This window comes from Microcaecilia unicolor, chromosome 3 (assembly GCF_901765095.1).
Source record: "Microcaecilia unicolor chromosome 3, aMicUni1.1, whole genome shotgun sequence".
Classification (NCBI taxonomy): domain Eukaryota; kingdom Metazoa; phylum Chordata; class Amphibia; order Gymnophiona; family Siphonopidae; genus Microcaecilia; species Microcaecilia unicolor.
Window position 1 is genome coordinate 266154612 of NC_044033.1, and position 21505 is coordinate 266176116.

The 21505-nt window shown below is 47.0% G+C and overlaps 1 protein-coding gene across 4 annotated transcripts in view; it reads right to left on the minus strand.

Moving 5' to 3' along the window:
* PRKD3 (protein kinase D3) overlaps positions 1-21505 on the minus strand; it is a 243652-nt gene that overhangs the window by 80585 nt on the left and 141562 nt on the right. For all 4 annotated transcript variants that reach the window (XM_030198066.1, XM_030198067.1, XM_030198064.1 and 1 more), the window contains exon 13: positions 17158-17230. In XM_030198066.1, coding sequence (XP_030053926.1) covers positions 17158-17230 — 73 coding nt within the window. The remainder of the gene's footprint in view (positions 1-17157; positions 17231-21505) is intronic.

The window sequence follows — 21505 nt, forward strand, 5'->3', positions numbered from 1 at the left end:
GGAATAGACTTCCTGAGCTGGTACGTCAAGCTCCATCTCTGGCCGTCTTCAAATCTAAGCTAAAAGCCCACCTTTTTGATGCTGCATTTAACTCCTAACCCTTATTCACTTGTTCAGAACCCTTATTTTATCATCCTCACTTTAATATTCCCTTATCTCTTGTTTGTCCTGTTTGTCTGTCCTAATTAGATTGTAAGCTCTGTTGGGCAGTGACTGTCTCTTCATGTTCAAGTGTACAGCGCTGCGTACGTCTAGCAGCACTAAAGAAATGATAAGTAGTAGTAGCATTATTACCACCTTCCAATGCAGAGACTGTGGTCATATTTTATTTATTGAAGGACAAATGTAAGGGAAAGGGTAGTGGATCTGGATATGCAGCCTTTCTGTGGTACATCCAAAGCGGTTTAAATTTGTTATATGCAGGTATTTTCTCTGTCCCTTGTGGGCTCATATTCTAAGTTTTATACCTGGGGTAATGGAGGGTTAAGTGACTTGCCCAGAGTTATAAGAAGTTGCAGTGGAAAATGAACTTAGTTCCCCAAGTTCTCAAGCCTTAGCACTAACCATTAGACTACTTTCTCCAGTATCCAGCAAATGGTAAGCCTACTCTAGTCACAGGAAAGAGGAGCTAAACTAGGTAAATTGCTATGCAGAACAAGAAGTCTTGGAAAGAACCAGTGAGTGTCCTGGGAGCAGTGGATTGTTGAGAAGGGGTAGGAATATAAAAGGAATGGAGGGAAGTGTGAGGGGGCTGAAAAAAAGAACTGGCGGGGGAGGTCACTGATTGAATAAGCACATGAGCAACACAGCAGAGAGAAAAAGCAGGTATACTAGTTTGTCTGAAACATGAGCTCGTGTGTGCATGTGCATGAACAGTGAGTATATGCATGTATCTGAAGAGCAATAGTGTGTGTGTATGAATGAAGTAATTTTGTGCATGTGCCTATGTGTTTGTATGTATTCCATATAAAATTTGGGCTGGAGTGGAAAAGTGCACTGATATAAATATACTTGTGTGCATAAAAAGTGAAGGGATGTTTTCAGTCTGGGGAATTTACCTAGCTAACTATTGTTAATTGGGTACATTCCTTTGAAAACTGTCTTACTGCATCAAAGAAAGCTAAATATTGTTTTCTTTTGCTTCTTACATTTGTACATTTATACTTCAGACACATCATCCATAAATTCCACTGTTGGGGCAGTCTCCCTTTGGCACCTATGGTTTGGAAGATGAAAATGACTTGCCCAAGGTTCGCAGTCTGCTGCTCAAGAGCCAAGTTACCCAGTTCCAGGAGGGAGACTTTTTTGGTCAGTCCTGTTTTTTGTACTGGCATCTCAATTCAGTGTGCTCTTTGTAGTTCTTGATTCTACCCACTAAAATCAGCACTATATATCCCATAACACACCAGAAATCCAGACTGACCTAAAATCTCCCTCCTGAGAGTTTTTTTTTTTTTTGTTACATTTGTACCCCGCGCTTTCCCACTCATGGCAGGCTCAATGCGGCAGGCAATGAAGGGTTAAGTGACTTGCCCAGAGTCACAAGGAGCTGCCTGTGCCGGGAATCAAACTCAGTTCCTCAGTTCTCCAGGACCAAAGTCCACCACCCTAACCACTAAGCCACTCCATCCCTCCAGCTCTGAAGATGACAACTTCCACGCAGGGAGTACCAACTAAAGGAACTTTATTGAGTCACCAAAATGAGACACGACATGGGGCCTTGCTTCGGCGGGTACAACCACCTACTTCAGGGGTCTGTATAACTCTGTGGTCCATAAGATGGTGGACCACTGTGTAACTCTGCACACAGCACAGAAACAGTACTGCTCACCCTGATATCCAGGTTCAAACAGGAAATTTCAATTGGCAACAAAACACGTCTTCTGCAGTTCGACCTATCCAGTGCATTTGACATGGTAGACCAGTAGACCACGATATTCTCACAAAATTACTGGACAAACTAGGGATCGGCAGAAACATCATTAAGTGGATAAAAAATTTTATCACTACCAGATCATATCAGGTCAAATCAACCTCATCAATATCGCCTGCATGGTCATCAAAATGCGGAGTCCCCCAACGCTCACCTCTATCCCCGATCCTCTTCAACCTTATGATGATTCCTCTGGCCAAATCCCTATCCAAATCCGGCCTTAACCCTTCATCTACGCTGATGACGTCACAATATTCATCCCTTTCCAATCCAACCTACAGAAATCTCAGAGAAAATAATCACTGCCATGAACATCCTAGCATCCTGGGCCAACGCTTTCAAGACGAAAATGAACAAAGAGAAAACCCAATGCCTAATCCTTTCATCACAACACGCTACTCTGCTCCCAACCACCCTAATCACCCCCGACGTTACAATCCCAATATCTTACAATCTAAAAATCCTAGGAGTAACATTAGACAACCACCTAACTTTGGAATCTCATGCAAAAGCCACGACGAAGAAGATGTTCAACATGATGTGGGTACTGAAAAAAGTAAAACCATTCCTCCCACAGAAACCTTTCCGCAATCTAATACAATCCACAGTACTCACCCATGCCGACTACTGCAACAGCATCTTCATCGGTTGCAAAGCCCAAATCATGAAAAAACTCCAAACCGCCCAAAACACAGCAGCCAGACTCATTTTTGGCAAATCACGATTTGAAAGTGCAACACCACTTCGTGAAAAACTTCACTGGCTCCCTATAAGGGAACACATAAATTTCAAAGCCCACACAATGATCCACAAGATCCTCCATGGTGAATCTCCAAGCTACATGACCAACTTGATCGACCTTCCAGCCAGGAATGGGTCCAAATCCACTCGAACATATCTCAATCTTCATCTTCCCAATTGCAAAGGCCTCAAATACAAAACCTACTACGCATCCAAATTCTCCGTTATAGGCAGCCAACTCTGGAACGCAATACCTCGACACATCTGAGCAACCAATGAACACCTACCCTTCCGAAAGCTGCTGAAAACTTACCTCTTCAAAACTTACCTCTACCTACCCTAACAACTCAACTTAACTCATGAACCTAATCCACACCACTAGCACTACCCATACTCCAATCCTCCCCCCCCCCCCCCCCCCCACGTCTCTTCTTATTGTCCTACCCTGTATAACTGGGTTATCTCTGTGATACTTTGTACCATACCTTGTAAGCCGCACTGAACCTGCTATAGAGCGGGAAAGAGTGGGGTATAAATGCTATTAAATAAATAAATAAAATGCCTGCCTTTCTCTCTGTAAAACAGCAAGGTAAGGTCATCAGGAGTCAAGGTAAAATTATGTATCATACCTGATAATTTTCTTTCCCTTAATCATAGCCGATCAATCCATAGACTGGTGGGTTGTGTCCATCTACCAGCATGTGGAGATAGAGAGCAATCTTTTGCCTCCCTATATGTGGTCATGTGCTGCCGGAAATTCCCCAGTATGTCGATATCAAAGCTCCATCCGCAGGACTCAGGACTTAAGAGAATTACACCCACAAAGGGACACTCTGCCCAGCTCACCACCGCCGAAGCAGGGGAGGGGAAATATTCCAGCGCACCACCGCCGGGGCGGTGGGCAGGAAACCACACCCACCGACGTGGGGGGAACTGGCTTATCCTGCTACCGCAACCGCGGGAGGAGCTGGCTTACCCTAACACCGCCGAAACGGGAGGGATACAAAGCTACCCTACAGCTGCACAAAGCGGGAGGGAGCGCCGGCATAATTTGGTTATCAATCCAGCCACTGCCGAAACGAGGGGAGAGGAAGCAGCAGCTCACTGTAACACAAAATCGTCTCAACTCGAAGAGACTTCAATTGGAAGAACTTGAACACGAAGTCCTCGTGAACAGGAAATGAAGACTGAACTTGAACCTGAAATATAACCAGAACACAAACAATACAGATATCTGGGAGGGGCTATGGATTGATCGGCTATGATTAAGGGAAAGAAAATTATCAGGTATGATACATAATTTTACCTTCCTTATCATCAAGCCGATCAATCCATAGACTGGTGGGATGTACCGAAGCAGTACTCACCCAGGGCTGGACATGGAAATCCCTGAACGCAAAACTGAAGCCCCAAACTGGGCCTCGGCCCGAGCAGCCACATCGAAGCTGTAATGTCGTGAGAAGGTATGAGCCGACGACCAAGTAGCCGCTCTGCAAATCTTTTCCAAGGAGACAGATCTGGACTCCGCCATCGAGGCTGCTTGTGCTCTAGTAGAGTGTGCCCTCAGCTGAATAGGCGGAATCTTCCCTGCCGCCACATAAGCTGACGCGATCGTCTCCTTGACCCAACGTGCCACCGTAGGCTTAGATGCCTGCAGACCCTTACGAGGGCCTACGAACAGCACGAACAGATGATCCGACTTCCAGAAATCATTGGTCACTTCCAAGTATCTGATGATGACCTGTCTAACATCCAGGTATTTGAGCGCAGGGTACTCCTCTGGGTAGTCCTCCCTACGAAAGGAGGGTAGGTAAAGCTGCTGATTCATATGGAATCGAGAAACAATCTTGGGCAGGAAGGAAGGCACTGAGCGAATCGATACTCCTGCCTCAGTGAATCGCAGGAACGGTTCTCTACACGAGAGCGCCTGGAGCTCGGAAACTCTTCTGGCTGATGTGATGGCCACCAGGAAGACTGCTTTCAACGTCAGGTCCTTCAGCAATGCCCTTAGCAAGGGCTCGAAGGGCAGCTTCTGCAAGGTCCGTAGCACCAGTTTGAGATTCCACGTAGGCACTATCGAGTGCAGAGAGGGCACAGGTGATTAACTCCTTTGAGAAAGCGTACCACATCCGGCTGTGAAGCCAGGGAAGCCCCCTTCATACGATCCCTGAAGCAAGCTAGAGCCGCCACCTGGACTTTCAGCGAACTGAGCGACAGGCCTTTCTCCAACCCCTCTTGCAGGAACGCCAACACTGAAAAAACTGGAGCAGTGAAGGGCGATACAGAGCTTGCCTCGCACCACAACGCAAAGGTACGCCAAACCCTGGCTTAAGAGGTGGAAGTAGAGTGCTTCCTCGCTCTCAGCATAGTGGCAATGACCTTGTCTGAGAAGCCCTTCTTCCTCAGCCGCTTCCGCTCAAGAGCCAGGCCGTAAGACCAAAGGGGGAGGGATCCTCCATCACCATGGGACCCTGATGTAAGAGGCCCTGCTCCGCTGGCAGCCGCAGAAGGGCGTCCACCGAGAGTCTAACTCCGCATACCAGGGATGTCTGGGCCAATCCGGACCCACCAGGATCACCCGGCCCGGATGCTTTGCCACCCGGCCTAGCACCCTGCCCATCATGGGCCAGGGCGGGAACATGTAGAGAAGCTCCTGTGCCGGCCACTGCTGGAGAAGAGCATCGACTCCCAGAGATCGAGGGTTCCGTCCTCTGCTGAAAAAACACGGCACTTGGCAATTGGCCGAGGACGCCATTAGATCCAGGCTCAGCCGGCCCCAGCGTTTCGTGATGTCTAAGAACGCCCGAGCAGACAGTTGCCACTCTCCGGGATCCAAGGTATGGCGACTGAGAAAGTCCGCCTTGACATTCATGACTCCCGCAATGTGGGCCGCCGACAGCTGTTCCAGATTCGCTTCCGCCCACAGGCATAGCTTCATGGCCTCCTTGGCTAGGGGGGCGCTCCTGGTGCCTCCCTGGCGATTGACATAGGCCACAGCCGTGGCATTGTCCAACAGAACCCGTACAGGCCTCAGCACCAGTACCGGGAGAAACTCTAGAAGCGCCAACCGAATGGCTCAGAGCTCCAGGAGGTTGATGGACCATTTCGTCTCTGCAGGAGACCAGAGCCCCTGCGCTGTCCGTCCCAAGCAGTGGGCTCCCCAGCCCGTCAAGCAGGCGTCTGTTGTGACGACAACCCACTCCGGGGTCGTAAGAGGCATTCCTGCGGACAGCTTGCCTGGCCTCAGCCACCAGCTCAGCGTCTTTCGCACTGCTGGATCCAAAGGAAGGCGTACGGCGTAATCCTCCGAGACTGGAGTCCACCGCCGCAGAAGAGAGTGCTGTAGTGGTCTCATATGAGCCCTGGCCCAGGGCACTACCTCCATCGTGGCCGTCATGGAGCCCAATAGCTGCACATAGTCCCAAGCTCAAAGAGTAGAGGAGGCTAGGAACTGGCCCACCTGGGTCTGAAGCTTGACGCTCCGGTTGTCTGGCAGGAACACTCTGCCCACTTGGGTGTCGAATCGAACTCCCAGATACTCCAGGGACTGAGTCGGGCGCAGCTGGCTTTTCTCCCAGTTGATGACCCATCCCAGGGAGCTCAGAAGAGCAATGACCCTGTCTGTAGCTCTCCCGCACTCCACATAGGAAGGGGCTCGGATCAGCCAGTCGTCCAGATAGGGATGGACTTGCACTACCCTCCTTGCGGAGGAAGGCCATGATGACCACCATTACTTTGGAGAAGGTCTGCGGAGCAGTAGCAAACCCGAACGGGAGGGCTCTGAACTGGAAGTGTCGGCCCAGCACTGCAAAGCGCAGAAAGCGCTGATGAGGCGGCCAGAAGGGAATATGTAGGTAAGCTTCCTTGATGTCCAGGGAGGCCAGGAATTCTCCCTTTTTCACCACAGCTATTACGGAGTGGAGGGTCTCCATCTGGAAGTGCCGAACTTTCAAGGCCTGATTGACTCACTTGAGGTCGAGAATAAGTACATAAGTAAATAAGTAGTGCCATACTGGGAAAGACCAAAGGTCCATCTAGCCCAGCATCCTGTCACCGACAGTGGCCAATCCAGGTCAAGGGCACCTGGCACGCTCCCCAAACGTAAAAACATTCCAGACAAGTTATACCTAAAAATGCGGAATTTTTCCAAGTCCATTTAATAGCGGTCTATGGACTTGTCCTTTAGGAATCTATCTAACCCCTTTTTAAACTCCGTCAAGCTAACCGCCCGTACCACGTTCTCCGGCAACGAATTCCAGAGTCTAATTACACGTTGGGTGAAGAAAAAGTTTCTCCGATTCGTTTTAAATTTACCACACTGTAGCTTCAACTCATGCCCTCTAGTCCTAGTATTTTTGGATAGCGTGAACAGTCACTTCACATCCACCCGATCCATTCCACTCATTATTTTATACACTTCTATCATATCTCCCCTCAGCCGTCTCTTCTCCAAGCTGAAAAGCCCTAGCCTTCTCAGCCTCTCTTCGTAGGAAAGTCGTCCCATCCCCACTATCATTTTCGTCGCCCTTCGCTGTACCTTTTCCAATTCTACTATATCTTTTTTGAGATACGGAGACCAGTACTGAACACAATACTCCAGGTGCGGTCGCACCATGGAGCGATACAACGGCATTATAACATCCGCACACCTGGACTCCATACCCTTCCTAATAACACCCAACATTCTATTCACTTTCCTAGCCGCAGCAGCACACTGAGCAGAAGGTTTCAGCGTATCATCGACGACGACACCCAGATCCCTTTCTTGATCCGTAACTCCTAACGCGGAACCTTGCAAGACGTAGCTATAATTCGGGTTCCTCTTACCCACATGCATCACTTTGCACTTGTCAACATTGAACTTCATCTGCCACTTGCACGCCCATTCTCCCAGTCTCGCAAGGTCCTCCTGTAATCGTTCACATTCCTCCTGCGACTTGACGACCCTGAATAATTTTGTGTCATCGGCGAATTTAATTACCTCACTAGTTATTCCCATCTCTAGGTCATTTATAAATACATTAAAAAGCAACGGACCCAGCACAGACCCCTGCGGGACCCCACTAACTACCCTCCTCCACTGAGAATACTGGCCACGCAATCCTACTCTCTGCTTCCTATCTTTCAACCAGTTCTTAATCCATAATAATACCCTACCTCCGATTCCATGACTCTGCAATTTCTTCAGGAGTCTTTCGTGCGGCACTTTGTCAAACGCCTTCTGAAAATCCAGATATACAATATCAACCGGCTCCCCATTGTCCACATGTTTGCTTACCCCCTCAAAAAAATGCATTAGATTGGTGAGGCAAGACTTCCCTTCACTAAATCCGTGCTGACTTTGTCTCATCAGTCCATGTTTTTGTATATGCTCTGCAATTTTATTCTTAATAATAGCCTCCACCATCTTGCCCGGCACCGACGTCAGACTCACCGGTCTATAATTTCCCGGATCTCCTCTGGAACCCTTCTTAAAAATCGGAGTAGTAACATTGGCTACCCTCCAGTCTTCCGGTACTACACTCGATTTTAGGGACAGATTGCATATTTCTAACAGTAGCTCCGCAAGTTCATTTTTTAGTTCTATTAATACTCTGGGATGAATACCATCAGGTCCCGGTGATTTACTACTCTTCAGCTTGCTGAACTGACCCATTACATCCTCCAAGGTTACAGAGAATTTGTTTAGTTTCTCCGACTCCCCCGCTTCAAATATTCTTTCCGGCACCGGTGTCCCCCCCAAATCCTCCTCGGTGAAGACCGAAGCAAAGAATTCATTTAATTTCTCCGCTACGGCTTTGTCCTCCTTGATCGCCCCTTTAACACCATTTTCGTCCAGCGGCCCAACCGACTCTTTGGCCGGTTTCCTGCTTTTATTGTATCTAAAAAAATTTTTACTATGTATTTTTGCTTCCAACGCTAATTTCTTCTCAAAGTCCTTTTTGCCCTTCTTATCTCCGCTTTGCATTTGGCTTGGCATTCCTTATGATCTATCCTGTTACTTTCAGTTGGTTCTCTTCTCCACTTTCTGAAGGATTGTTTTTTGGCTCTAATGATTTCCTTTATCTTACTGTTTAGCCACGCCGGCTGAGAATAGGCCGAGCAGACCCTTCTTTCTTTGGCACCACAAAGTAAATGGAGTAGCGCCCCTTGCCAAGCTGATCTATTGGCACCGGGACCACCGCGCCCAGGCGGATCAGGTTGCTCAAAGTCTGCTGCACGGCAGCTGCTTTGACCTGAGACTTGCAAGGAGAGTTTACAAACCCGTCTCCTAGGGGTCGGCAGAACTCTAGCTTGTAGCCGTCTCTGATGACTTCCAGAACCCAAGCGCCTGAAGTTACCCTGGTCCACTCACCCAGAAACAAGGACAACCTTCCTCATATCTGCACTGGGCCATGGACCAGGTCCCCGTCATTGGGTACGCGACCCTGGGGACGGGCCTGAGGACGAACCTCCGGGACGGCGGTCCCTATGAAAGGAATGCTGCTTGGGGGAGAAGTTCCGTTTGAAGGAAGCGGAGGCAGAGGAGGCTGACTTGCCCGGGCGATACCAACGGGATTCCTGGAATCGGCCCTTAGAGGAACCAGGACGGGCACTGCTGGCCCGAGTCCTGACCTCCGGCAACCTCTTGCCCTTGAACGTGCCAAGCTCCGTCACGATCTTGTCCAGCTCGTCCCCACAGAGCAGCTTGCCTTTAAAAGGCAACTTGGCTAGGCGAGATTTAGAGGCATGGTCAGCAGACCAGTGCTTCAGCCAGAGCGACCGCCGCGCAGAGACTGTCTGAGCCATGCCCTTGGCCGAGGCTCTCAAAACATCATACAGCAAGTCTGCCAAGTAGGCCAGACCCGACTCCAGGGTTGGCCATTCCGCCCTCCAGGAAGGGTCCGAGGGGGAAGCCCGCTGCAAAACAGTCAGGCACGCCCTAGCCACGTAGGAGCCGAAAACCGAGGCTTACAAACTCAGAGCGGCCGCCTCAAAGGACGACTTTAAGGCCGCCTCCATTCTCCTGTCTTGGGCGTCCTTCAGGGCAGTGCCACCTTCCACCGGCAGCGCCGTTTTCTTAGTCACGGCAGTGATTAAGGAATCTACAGTGGGCCAGACAAAGGCTTCCCGTTCCCCCTCAGGAAAGGGGTACAGGCGGGACATAGCCCTGGCTACTTTCAGGCTCGCCTCAGGGGCATCCCATTGCGCTGAAATTAAGGTCTGCATGGCTTCATGAACGTGGAAGGTTCTAGGCAGGCGCTTCGTTCCCAGCATAATGGCGGAACCGGTAGAGGCTGAGAGAGAGCCTTCCTCCGGAGAGGCAATCTTCAAAATGCTCATGGCCTGCACAAGCAGGTTGGGCAAATCCTCTGAGCGAAAAAGCCGCGCTGCAGAGGGGTCGAGCGGGGATCAGTCTCTTCCATTGATTCCGCTAAGAATCTCTGGGAGAACTCAGACACGCTGCTGTCATCCACATCAGAGGAGACCGAGTCCCCCGAGGGTGGAAGATCCACCTGACGGCGCTTAAGCATAGAGGCCTCATCACCCCGATCAGAGAGGTGGGCAGGGGCAGTGTTCTGCATAAGAAAGGCCTGATGCAGCAGCAAAATGAACTCAGGGAAGAAACCCCCCAGTCTGTGCATTTCTGCAGCCTGTGCCGTGGCCCTACAGGCGCCCTCCATCTGCGCTCCATGTAGCGCGGGAGAGGCGTGTTGCGCGTCCAAAATGGCGTCCGGCGCTAAACTCCGAGAAGGAGCCGCGCGGGAAGAAGGGCGTTTTAATTTCGCCAACTTCTTACTGTCGCCCGATTCAAGGGCGACCAAGCTGTTAACGTCGCCCATCTCGAGGGCAGCCCACGAAGAAGCCGACCGAGCCGCATGGCCGGTCACGACCGGGAGGGCGGCCAGCGGAGGATGGGCGCCTAAGGCGGGAAAGGCCGCACCGCCGGAGGAAAAACCGGTGAACTCTCCCGGTTCCGAAAGGGCGCCCAAAAAGGGCGACTCTACCTTCGATCCTCCCGCTTCCCCGCTAGGCGCGCGAACGCGTTCCGGGGACCGTCTTTTCGCGCCCTTGCCATCCGAGGCCATAGCCACGTAGAGACTGTTCGGGGAACCCCCTGCCCGCTAGTAAAAGGTAAAAATTACCTGCTTCTTGCTCCGAGCAGCGACGACTTGTTCCAGTGAGCAGCTGCGAATGGACGTCCTTTTTGAACGTTTAAAAATTTTTTTTTTTTTTTTTTTTTTTAACGGAGCCAGCGGGAGGGGGGAGAAAAGGAGGGACCTGGCACCACCAGGTTTGCACTTGCTCACGAACAGCCCTCAACCCCAGGTACTCAACAAAACCTAAACAATTAGGCTTGGAGACCTAGCCAGAGCTCCTGCTGTGTGACCACACACCTGCTGAGATAGAGAAAATACTGGGGAATTTCCGGCAGCACATGACCACATATAGGGAGGCAAAAGATTGCTCTCTATCTCCACCTGCTGGTAGATGGACACAACCCATCAGTCTATGGATTGATTGGCTTGATGATAGGGAAAACAGCATTCTAGCATAAGTTCTTATCTAACATTCCATGTGTAACCATAGGAACAGGGAGGGGTGAACGATCTGACGAAGAAGGGCAACCTTCGAAAGCTAATCAAGAAATGTATTAAGTTATGTCCAATAAAAAAGTTATCATCTTATTTTCTTTTCCATGTTTTATTTTGTGTTATTTCTATTGATTACCTTTAAAAGTGGCTAACACAGCTACCACACCTCTCTACTCATGAATAATGTATGAAATGGTAATACGATGACTCTGCTAGGCACTGTTACGCTGTCTTTTGACTATTTTTACTAGCATAACCAGCTTTTATATCCAGATATTTTTCTAACCAGCCTTTATCCTTCTTTTAGCCAGTTGTCATTCATTTGCACTGTATTCAGCGTAACAATGCCTGGCAAAGGCATCATATTACCATTTCATACATTATTCATGAACTCACTTTTAAAGACTAACACTTGCATACCGCTTCCAGCACTTTAAGCCCCTACTCCATCCAATGCCCAATTGTATCACTATAACTACTTCTTACCTAACCTGTCACTATCCAACATTATATCCACTGTGATATATGATACCAATCATATATCTTTCGCTATAAAGTATCACATACCATGTAAAATGAGTTTATCTTGTTGGGCAGACTGGATGGACCATACAGGTCTTTATCTGGCGTCATTTACTATGTTACTATGCTATACATGAGCAACAATGGAATCTTTCATATCTTCTGTGTCCTTTTCAATTACCTGCAAAATGACTGTTCAATTGACTGTTGCAACTGTTTAACTCTTGTTAATATTGATATTCCTTCAGTTCTCTGTAAAATGTATTTCAATTCTCTTTAATATGATCATTTTATTGTAGTTTCTCAATTCATTATACTCCGCCTAGAACTTAACAGTTAAGCGGACTATAAATGGCCAAATTAAATTTAAATTAAATATGCAATTAACTGTCTTATCCACAAGGAGGGTGAGCCCTTAGGTCCCGCAAGGCCCAGGACCTCAAAGGACAGCCGTGCAACCCCAAGTCTTCACCCGCGGCGACCGCCGTTCACCAAGGGTTGAGCCCCCAGCTGCAGGCGGTCAACGGGACTTCAGGAACCGCGGGGTTGACAGACTGACCTGGCTGGAACCGGGAGAGAAGCGGGCAGGTGGCAAGAAATGTCCACAAACTGGCAGCAGATCAGGGCAGACAGCAACTGCGAAGTCGGAGTCAGGCCAGAGGTCAAGGCAGGTGGCTAGTAGCGGGGTCAAAGTCAAGCTAGAGGTCTAGGCAGGCAGCTAGGCAGGGATAACCAGGAAACAGTCCAAAATCCAGAAACAGCAACACCAGGGAAATGACGAAACACAGGAACCACGGAGAATGGCCTCGGGAACAGAACCTGAAGCAAAGTGCTAGCTCAGTTCCCTTCCTTAAATACAGTACAACATCAGCCGCCCCGCCCCCGTAGGTGTAGCCGACCAATCCGGCCCTGGGTATCGGCAGAGCCCCTCTGATTGGCTCTGTCCGATTTCCCAGGCGGGACCACCAACTTGGCCTCCCAATCCAGCACCTCAGAGGCGGAGCTCCGGGCCCTCCCGCCCGGGAGGGAAGAAGACGCCGACCATCGTGCCTCGGCGCCGCCTCCTTCGGCGGCGCGAACATAGCCCCCACAGCCGGCGACCGAGAGACCGGCGGCCGCAGTCGCCGGCCTCGGTCCCGGCCGGCACGGCCATCACTGCAGCGGCCCCCGGCTCCCCGCCGAGGCCTCCGGACCGCTACCCCTCGCCTCGGAGGACGCTGGCTCCCGCCCCCCGCGGCGGAGGAGCAGGTAGGAGCGCGGGACGCGACATTAACCATGACGTATTTCCTTCCTTTTGAACTTTACTATGTTGGCATTGTCTGGCACCTGTTCAGTTACATTAAAGACTTTTGGTGAGTAATTTTCACTTTCACTTCCTTTTTATAATCTGTTTTATCTATAATTGGTTGCTTTAGCAGTAGTGCTTAGCAGTTCTTCAAAGTTTAGCGGCTTTTGTCACTCCAAGCCGCAACAGTGGACTTTTATTTTCATTTTTTATCTTTTGGCATCGGCGCACAGTGTTTTTTAAAATACATTGAGGGGCATAATTGAACGAAAACGCCTATCTCCATGGGCGTTTATCTCCGAGAACGGGTCAGTGAAGGGGCGGACCGAACCGTATTTTCGAAAAAAATAGACGCCCATGTTTTATTCAACAATGTGTGAGCTGGGCGTTTTTGTTTTTCAGCGATAATAGAAAATGAAAGCGCCCAGCTCAAAAACGAACAAATCCAAGACATTTATTCGTGGGAGGGGCCAGGATTCGTAGTGCACTGGTCCCCCTCACATGCCAGGACATCAACCGGGCACCCTAGGGGGCACTTTTACAAAAACAAAAAAAAAGGTCAAAGAGCTCCCAGGTGCATAGCACCCTTCCCTTGTGTGTTGAGCCCCCAAATCCCCCTCAAAACCCACTGCCCACAAGTCTACACCATTACTATAGCCCTAAGGGGTGAAGGGGGGCACCTACATGTGGGTACAGTGGGTTTGGGGGGGTTGGACGACTAATAAGCATTAAGCAGCACAATTGTAACAGGTAGGGGGGGATGGGCCTGGGTCCACCTGCCTGAAGTCCACTGCACCCCCTAACAACTCCTCCAGTGACCTGCATACTGCTGCCAGGGAGCTGGGTATGACATTTGAGGGTGAAAATAAAAATGTGTGAAACATCATTTTTTTGTGGTGGGAGGGGGTTAGGTACCACTGGGGGAGTCAGGGGAGGTCATCCCCGATTCCCTCCAGTGGTCATCTGGTCATTTAGGGCACTTTTTGGGGCCTTATTCGTGAAAAAACAGGGTCCAGGAAAAGTGTCCTAAATTCTAGCTAAAAACGCATACTTTCTTCCCATTATCGCTGAAATGCGCCCATCTTTGTTCGGCAGATAACCACGCCCCAGTTCCGCCTTCGCCACACCTCTGACACGCCCCCATAAACTTTGTCCGCATCCGCGACGGAGTGCAGTTGAAAACGCCCAAAAATCGGCTTTCGATTATACCGCTTTATTCGTTTTTGTGAGATAAACGTCCATCTCCCGATTTAGGTCGGAACTTGGGCGTTTTTCTCATTCGATTATAAGCTGGATAATCTCCTATGCAATGTGCATACATTTTACTACTATTACAACTAATTGCACCTTTATTTATTCACTTATATATCCGGTTTTATCACTATAACCTGCCTCTTGCTAAACATCTGGTTTTATTGTTTGATTTGAATATTGCTTTTACTGGTTTTGATCTATGTCATTTTTGATAACAGAGTTCTTAGCTCTCCGTAATGTTTTTGACAGACACATATAGCACCTATTATACTTTTATGACAACCTTATTTTTGGTCCCTCTCAGCATTTCTACTACATACATATAGCATTGTTTAAACTTTTATGCCGTATTAAGATATAGGAAGGTGTATTTTCAAAGCTCTTAGACTTACAAAGTTCCATGGACTACTTCTGAATTGTAATTGGCAAAACAGTAGTGGTTTGAAAATGAGCTCCAGGGTCTTTTTTATAAACATGGCACATATATATTATCTTCTGAGCTGGCTGTATTTCACTTGGTTTCGCAGAACCAGGGGTGGCCTAAGGCAATCTGCTGCCTGAGGCAGAGATGAGATGCCACACCCGCCTGGTCTGGCATCTTCCCCCTTCCCTCCTCAACCCTCTTCCCCACGTTTACCTTATTTTATTCTTTTCCAAAAGGGGGCAGGGGCAGTGGCAGTGATTCCCACGGGCTGCCCTGCTGCTGGCACCGGCCTCTGAGGAAACAGAAAATTACATCAAGAGGAGTGCCGCAGTAGGAAGAAGAGACCGGTGCTAGCAGCAGGGCAGCCTATAGGAATTGCTGCCACTGCCACTTTTTGAAAAAGAAAAAAATAAGGTAAATGTGGGAAGAGGGAAGGGGAAAGTGTTGACTGAGGCCCCTGCCTCAGTTGGCCTAATGTTAGGGCCACCACTGCACAGAACAATTAGCTGTTACTTCAGGCACTATATTCAGTGTAGAAGTCTCAGAGGAGGGTTTACTTTCCCATCGCCCCCGCGATGTGATCTTCTGTCCTCTGATGTATACTTAAATTCATTTTGTTTCCTCTAACTTTAGGCTAACCTAGTTTCTCTAGGCAATATTGATTTGAGCATACTTTTATACCCAATGATAATGTCCTTAAGAAAAGATATGCTATACTGTTCCATTTTGTGATGTTTTATGCTTTATCATAGCTAAATTTACAGTACATTTTTATGTTTTATTTATCTATTAGTTTGTTTTTAAGTTTTAACATATTCAGATTGTCTTATATGATTTATTCATTATTTGTTTTAAAGTTTTAACATATTCAGATTGTTTTATATGTGTCATGACAAACATTTGTCAAAAGTATTCATATTTATCTATATTTTTATGTGACCCTTGAAGCAGGCGGATGTACCCACTGAAACACGGCCCCGTGTTGGGTCTCATCTTGGTGCCTCAATAAAGTTCCTTTAATTGGTACTCCCTGTATGGAAGTCATTGTCTCATCCTCTACTCTCTAGTTTCCTCTCTGGATCTTCGTAGAGGTTGTTTCTTGCTCTCTAGTTTGGATTTTGTTAGTTCTCCAGCTCTAACATTAAGCCATTCCATTTGAAGAATATGCTTGCTTAGTCCCTATTCTCACTCAAACTATTACTGCCACCACACCAACAGCAAGACTGTGCACTTTTCCTGCAATTTCTGGAGAGGTGAACTGTGGGGGGAAGGCCATGAATGAAAAGATGGAGGGCATGAAAAACAAATGTGATGGGGGGGGGGGGGCAAACCAAGTAAATAGGAGTTGATGGTAGGGGGTTCCACAAATGTATGTTTGCCTAGGGCCCAATATAGTATTAAGACAGCTACCCTTAGCGTCATTGGTTCTCTACAGGTCAGCCCAACGTACAGATGCATCAGCATGAGACTGACACTAACCCACACATTGCAAGACACAGCTAAACTCACCTAGTTGTGTGTTACCTTATTACAAGCCTGGCCTAAGCACAGCCAGCTGAAACTAGGTCACAGTGTCATGTCCTCATCAACAACCAGGCTGTGATACAGGTTAATAACATTTTGTATTAAATGTAGACAGAGGACCTGATGAAAATCCACACTACCACAGTCATAAAGGCTGGAATTCATCACTTTCTTCAGCATGATCTAGATGCTATGCTTATCGCAACAAATGCTCCTGGGCAAAGTGCATTTGACAGATTTGAACAAAAGATGGCGCCATTAAGTAGACAATAGAGCAGACTGATCCTGCCTCATGAGCACTATGGCAGTCATTTTGAGAAAAGAGGTAACAACAGTCCAGGCTTATAGAATTTAGTGTTGGAAGTCCTTCTAGGTTGAGCAGTACAAAATCACAAAAGTCTTGATATAACCACCACTGTGGTGTCACCCCCACTCTTATCCCATCACACATCATCACAAAAGTATCAACCCCCCCTCTCCCTTCTCAGCATGTGACATCCTTTATGGATGACCTCCAAAGTGATTTTCATCCAGCACCTCCGTATAGTGCTTTTGAAGATCAATGGCTTCAAGAGTTTTGTTTACTGGCTGTCAGTAAACATATAACTCCTCTTGAAAATTGGTATACATTCAATATAATTTTCTTTAACTCCTTCAAAAGATTCACTTCTAAACATGTTTACATATCCTAAAGGTAACACACAGCAAGAACATGAACAAACTAAACACTTTCCTTTTTCTCTCTCCCTTCTAAATTCTCTTAATCCTCCCACTCCCTACTGCAAAGGTACTCTCTCTCTATATATACATGTATATAAAAACAAACATACTCGACCTATTAAGTTGCAATAGCTATTCTAATATTTGCATTCAGTTTCAAAAAACAATTTGGGCTTACCTCCATATACGATGCCAAACTGGCCAGAACCCAGCACCTCGTCAGCAAAAATCTGGTAGATTGAGCTGATATCCTACCACATGAGAAATACATCAGTACAGATTAGTCACCATTGTACTCCACTATTCAAAAATTCTAACGGAAATCAAAAATAGCCAGATTTAGAAGAATATTAAAAGTGTCATCATTCCTTTTTTGTTTTAATTAATAAAAAAAAGAGTCACATGAAGCATCAGTATGCTCTTACAGTTCATTTCTGCTTCTCAGTAGAGTCTAATCTGTGTTAATTTAAAAACCACAGTATGAAAATAGTGTTGGTACAGTGATTCTTAGAAGGCCAAATTCTATGATAGTTACAGGGGAATGAATGATAAAAGAGAACATATGGATTTATTTTCTATGAAATGTGTCATACATTGTGTGTCAAAACACAGTAAACTTGAGGTGGATGCAGTACTATGGGGAAGGCCACCACGTGGATAATGAACCTGGAAGTAGAGTGGGACATTAATGGGAGAATGAAACTTATAGGGCCATGAATGAAAGCCAGATAGCCATGAAAATAGCTATTGTATTAGTGCTCCATTTTCCAATACAAAACATCATTCATCAAGAAGCTAAACAGGGTGGCTATGTGAAAAGTCCAAAAAAGTTGCCTATTCTATAAAGGCAATATAGAAGCTGACATTCCTTAAAACAGGTTTGTATAATAATCCCCAGCAGTGTGCAAATGTTCTCATACAAATCAGGCAAAATGCTGGGTGCTAAAAGCTATGTTGTTATAGAATAGAGTGTAAGTCGGAATTCATGCACAACTTACGCCTGGTCTATGGAAGGTATAAATGATGGCGTGTAAATATTGCACTTAAGCATGTAACTTATAGTACTCTACAAGTCAGGCCCATGTAGATTAGAGAGCTGCATGGGAATGGGGATTGCGGAAATCCTGTGGAACCCGCAGTATTCCCGCAGGTATTTAAGAAGTTCCACTAGATTCCCATGGGAATGGAAGACGTTACCGTGGGATTCCTGAAGGGATGGAAGAAGTTCCACTGGGTTCCTATGGGAATGGAAGAAGTTACCATGGGATTCCTGCAGGGATGGAAGAAGTTGCTGTGGTATTCCCGCGAGAGTGTAGTCAAAATCTATGGTGACTCCAGAATTAGGCTTGTAACGTAAGGAGAGAAGCAATTGGAGCACCAAAATGAGGCTTGGAATGCCCAGAAAGGCTGCCGGAACACCAGACTGAGGTTTGGAACACTCATTGGTTGAATAGTGAATATCATCCAAAAATGGGAGGAAACAGAGGGCTATGAGCAAGTAAATAATAGCTTTGACTCCTGCGAGTATAGGTGGGGATGGAATGGATCCTAGCAGGTGGGTGGGTATGAGTTAGATTTCATTGGGGATGGGTGAAATTTCTGTCCCCATGTAACTCTCTAGTGTGGATCCCAACCATGTGCGCACCACTCTTGCAGATACGCACAATCCCCAGGATTCTATACATGGTGCAAAGATTTGCAAGACTAAGATACGCAGCTAAATTAATTGAGTAATGAACCCTTAACTATCAATAACTGACACCAATTAGGATTTACATGTGCATCTGGCTGCAGGCTATTCTATATGGCATGCCTAACTCTACTAACATGTAATTCAAAAGAGGGTGTGGCCATGAGCGTGTCAGGGGCATTCTGAAAAGGTGTGTGCGGTTACAGAATACTGTCTCAGTGCAACCGACTTGGACACCAGCATTTAAACCAGGTTTTGCCAGGCTTAAGTCCGGTGTCTACAGTTAGGCGTGGCAATCAGCGCCAAGCACTATTCTATAAAGGCCGTGTGCCCTTTATAGAATAGCGCTTAACGCCAAATTTTTTCGGTGCCTATTTATGAGTGCTATTATAGAATTGTACCCATATGTGTTACGTGCTAAGCTTACAGAATCGTGCTTCATGCGCACATATACATAATGCATGTGAATGTTACATTAAGCTAGTTTTCTAATCATGTGGTGACACTGGAATGTAATGTACTATGCCATACTTTGCATTGTCTGAATATTGTTACTACTGTAACTGTCTATTGCTTATGTTTGTCTTATTCTTACTGTACACTGCCGTGAGAGAATTACTTCAAAAAGGCAGTAAATAAAGCCTAATAAATAAAATCAAAAATAAAAATAAATTCATGTGCAGAAGCGCTAGTGTTCTATCATCTTAGTGTATAAATGGCACTTACATTTAGACACTAAGAATACAGAATTATTTATTTGTTTGTTACATTTGTATCCCACATTTTCCCACCTTTTGCAGGCTCAATGAGGCTTACATATAACCGTTAACGGTGTTAGTTGATTACGGTTTGAACAAATACATACAGTGGTGGAAATAAGTATTTGATCCCTTGCTGATTTTGTAAGTTTGCCCACTGACAAAGACATGAGCAGCCCATAATTGAAGGGTAGGTTATTGGTAACAGTGAGAGATAGCACATCACAAATTAAATCCGGAAAATCACATTGTGGAAAGTATATGAATTTATTTGCATTCTGCAGAGGGAAATAAGTATTTAATCCCTCTGGCAAACAAGACCTAATACTTGGTGGCAAAACCCTTGTTGGCAAGCACAGCGGTCAGACGTCTTCTGTAGTTGATGATGAGGTTTGCACACATGTCAGGAGGAATTTTGGTCCACTCCTCTTTGCAGATCATCTCTAAATCATTAAGAGTTCTGGGCTGTCGCTTGGCAACTCGCAGCTTCAGCTCCCTCCATAAGTTTTCAATGGGATTAAGGTCTGGTGACTGGCTAGGCCACTCCATGACCCTAATGTGCTTCTTCCTGAGCCACTCCTTTGTTGCCTTGGCTGTATGTTTTGGGTCATTGTCGTGCTGGAAGACCCAGCCACGACCCATTTTTAAGGCCCTGGCGGAGGGAAGGAGGTTGTCACTCAGAATTGTACGGTACATGGCCCCATCCATTCTCCCATTGATGCGGTGAAGTAGTCCTGTGCCCTTAGCAGAGAAACACCCCCAAAACATAACATTTCCACCTCCATGCTTGACAGTGGGGACGGTGTTCTTTGGGTCATAGGCAGCATTTCTCTTCCTCCAAACACGGCGAGTTGAGTTCATGCCAAAGAGCTCAATTTTTGTCTCATCTGACCACAGCACCTTCTCCCAATCACTCTCGGCATCATCCAGGTGTTCACTGGCAAACTTCAGACGGGCCGTCACATGTGCCTTCCGGAGCAGGGGGACCTTGCGGGCACTGCAGGATTGCAATCCGTTATGTCGTAATGTGTTACCAATGGTTTTCGTGGTGACAGTGGTCCCAGCTGCCTTGAGATCATTGACAAGTTCCCCCCTTGTAGTTGTAGGCTGATTTCTAACCTTCCTCATGATCAAGGATACCCCACGAGGTGAGATTTTGCGTGGAGCCCCAGATCTTTGTCGATTGACAGTCATTTTGTACTTCTTCCATTTTCTTACTATGGCACCAACAGTTGTCTCCTTCTCGCCCAGCGTCTTACTGATGGTTTTGTAGCCCATTCCAGCCTTGTGCAGGTGTATGATCTTGTCCCTGACATCCTTAGACAGCTCCTTGCTCTTGGCCATTTTGTAGAGGTTAGAGTCTGACTGATTCACTGAGTCTGTGGACAGGTGTCTTTCATACAGGTGACCATTGCCGACAGCTGTCTGTCATGCAGGTAACGAGTTGATTTGGAGCATCTACCTGGTCTGTAGGGGCCAGATCTCTTACTGGTTGGTGGGGGATCAAATACTTATTTCCCTCTGCAGAATGCAAATAAATTCATATACTTTCCACAATGTGATTTTCCGGATTTAATTTGTGATGTGCTATCTCTCACTGTTACCAATAACCTACCCTTCAATTATGGGCTGCTCATGTCTTTGTCAGTGGGCAAACTTACAAAATCAGCAAGGGATCAAATACTTATTTCCACCACTGTAGTATGAATGAATACAAGGTGATAATGTGGTATAATGAGGTATATGTATGGTAGGAAACAGTTGGGGGGGAACTTAGAGAGGAAAAGGGGGAAGAAGAGTCAGGTAATGTCCGTTGCAGTCTTTGGTTATGTTGTGTCGCAAGTGGCCGGTATTTTTATGTTGGGTCAGTGGGGTATGCTCTTCTGAACAGGTCTGTCTTTAGTGCTTTCCGAAAATTTAGGTGGTCGAGCGTAGTTTTTACTGCTTTTGGCAACGTGTTCCATAGTTGTGCACTTACGTAGGAAAAGCTGGTTGCATAGGTGGATTTGTATTTGAGTCCTCTGCTGCTTGGGTAGTGGAGGTTTAGATATGATTGTGCAGATTTTGTGGAGTTTCTG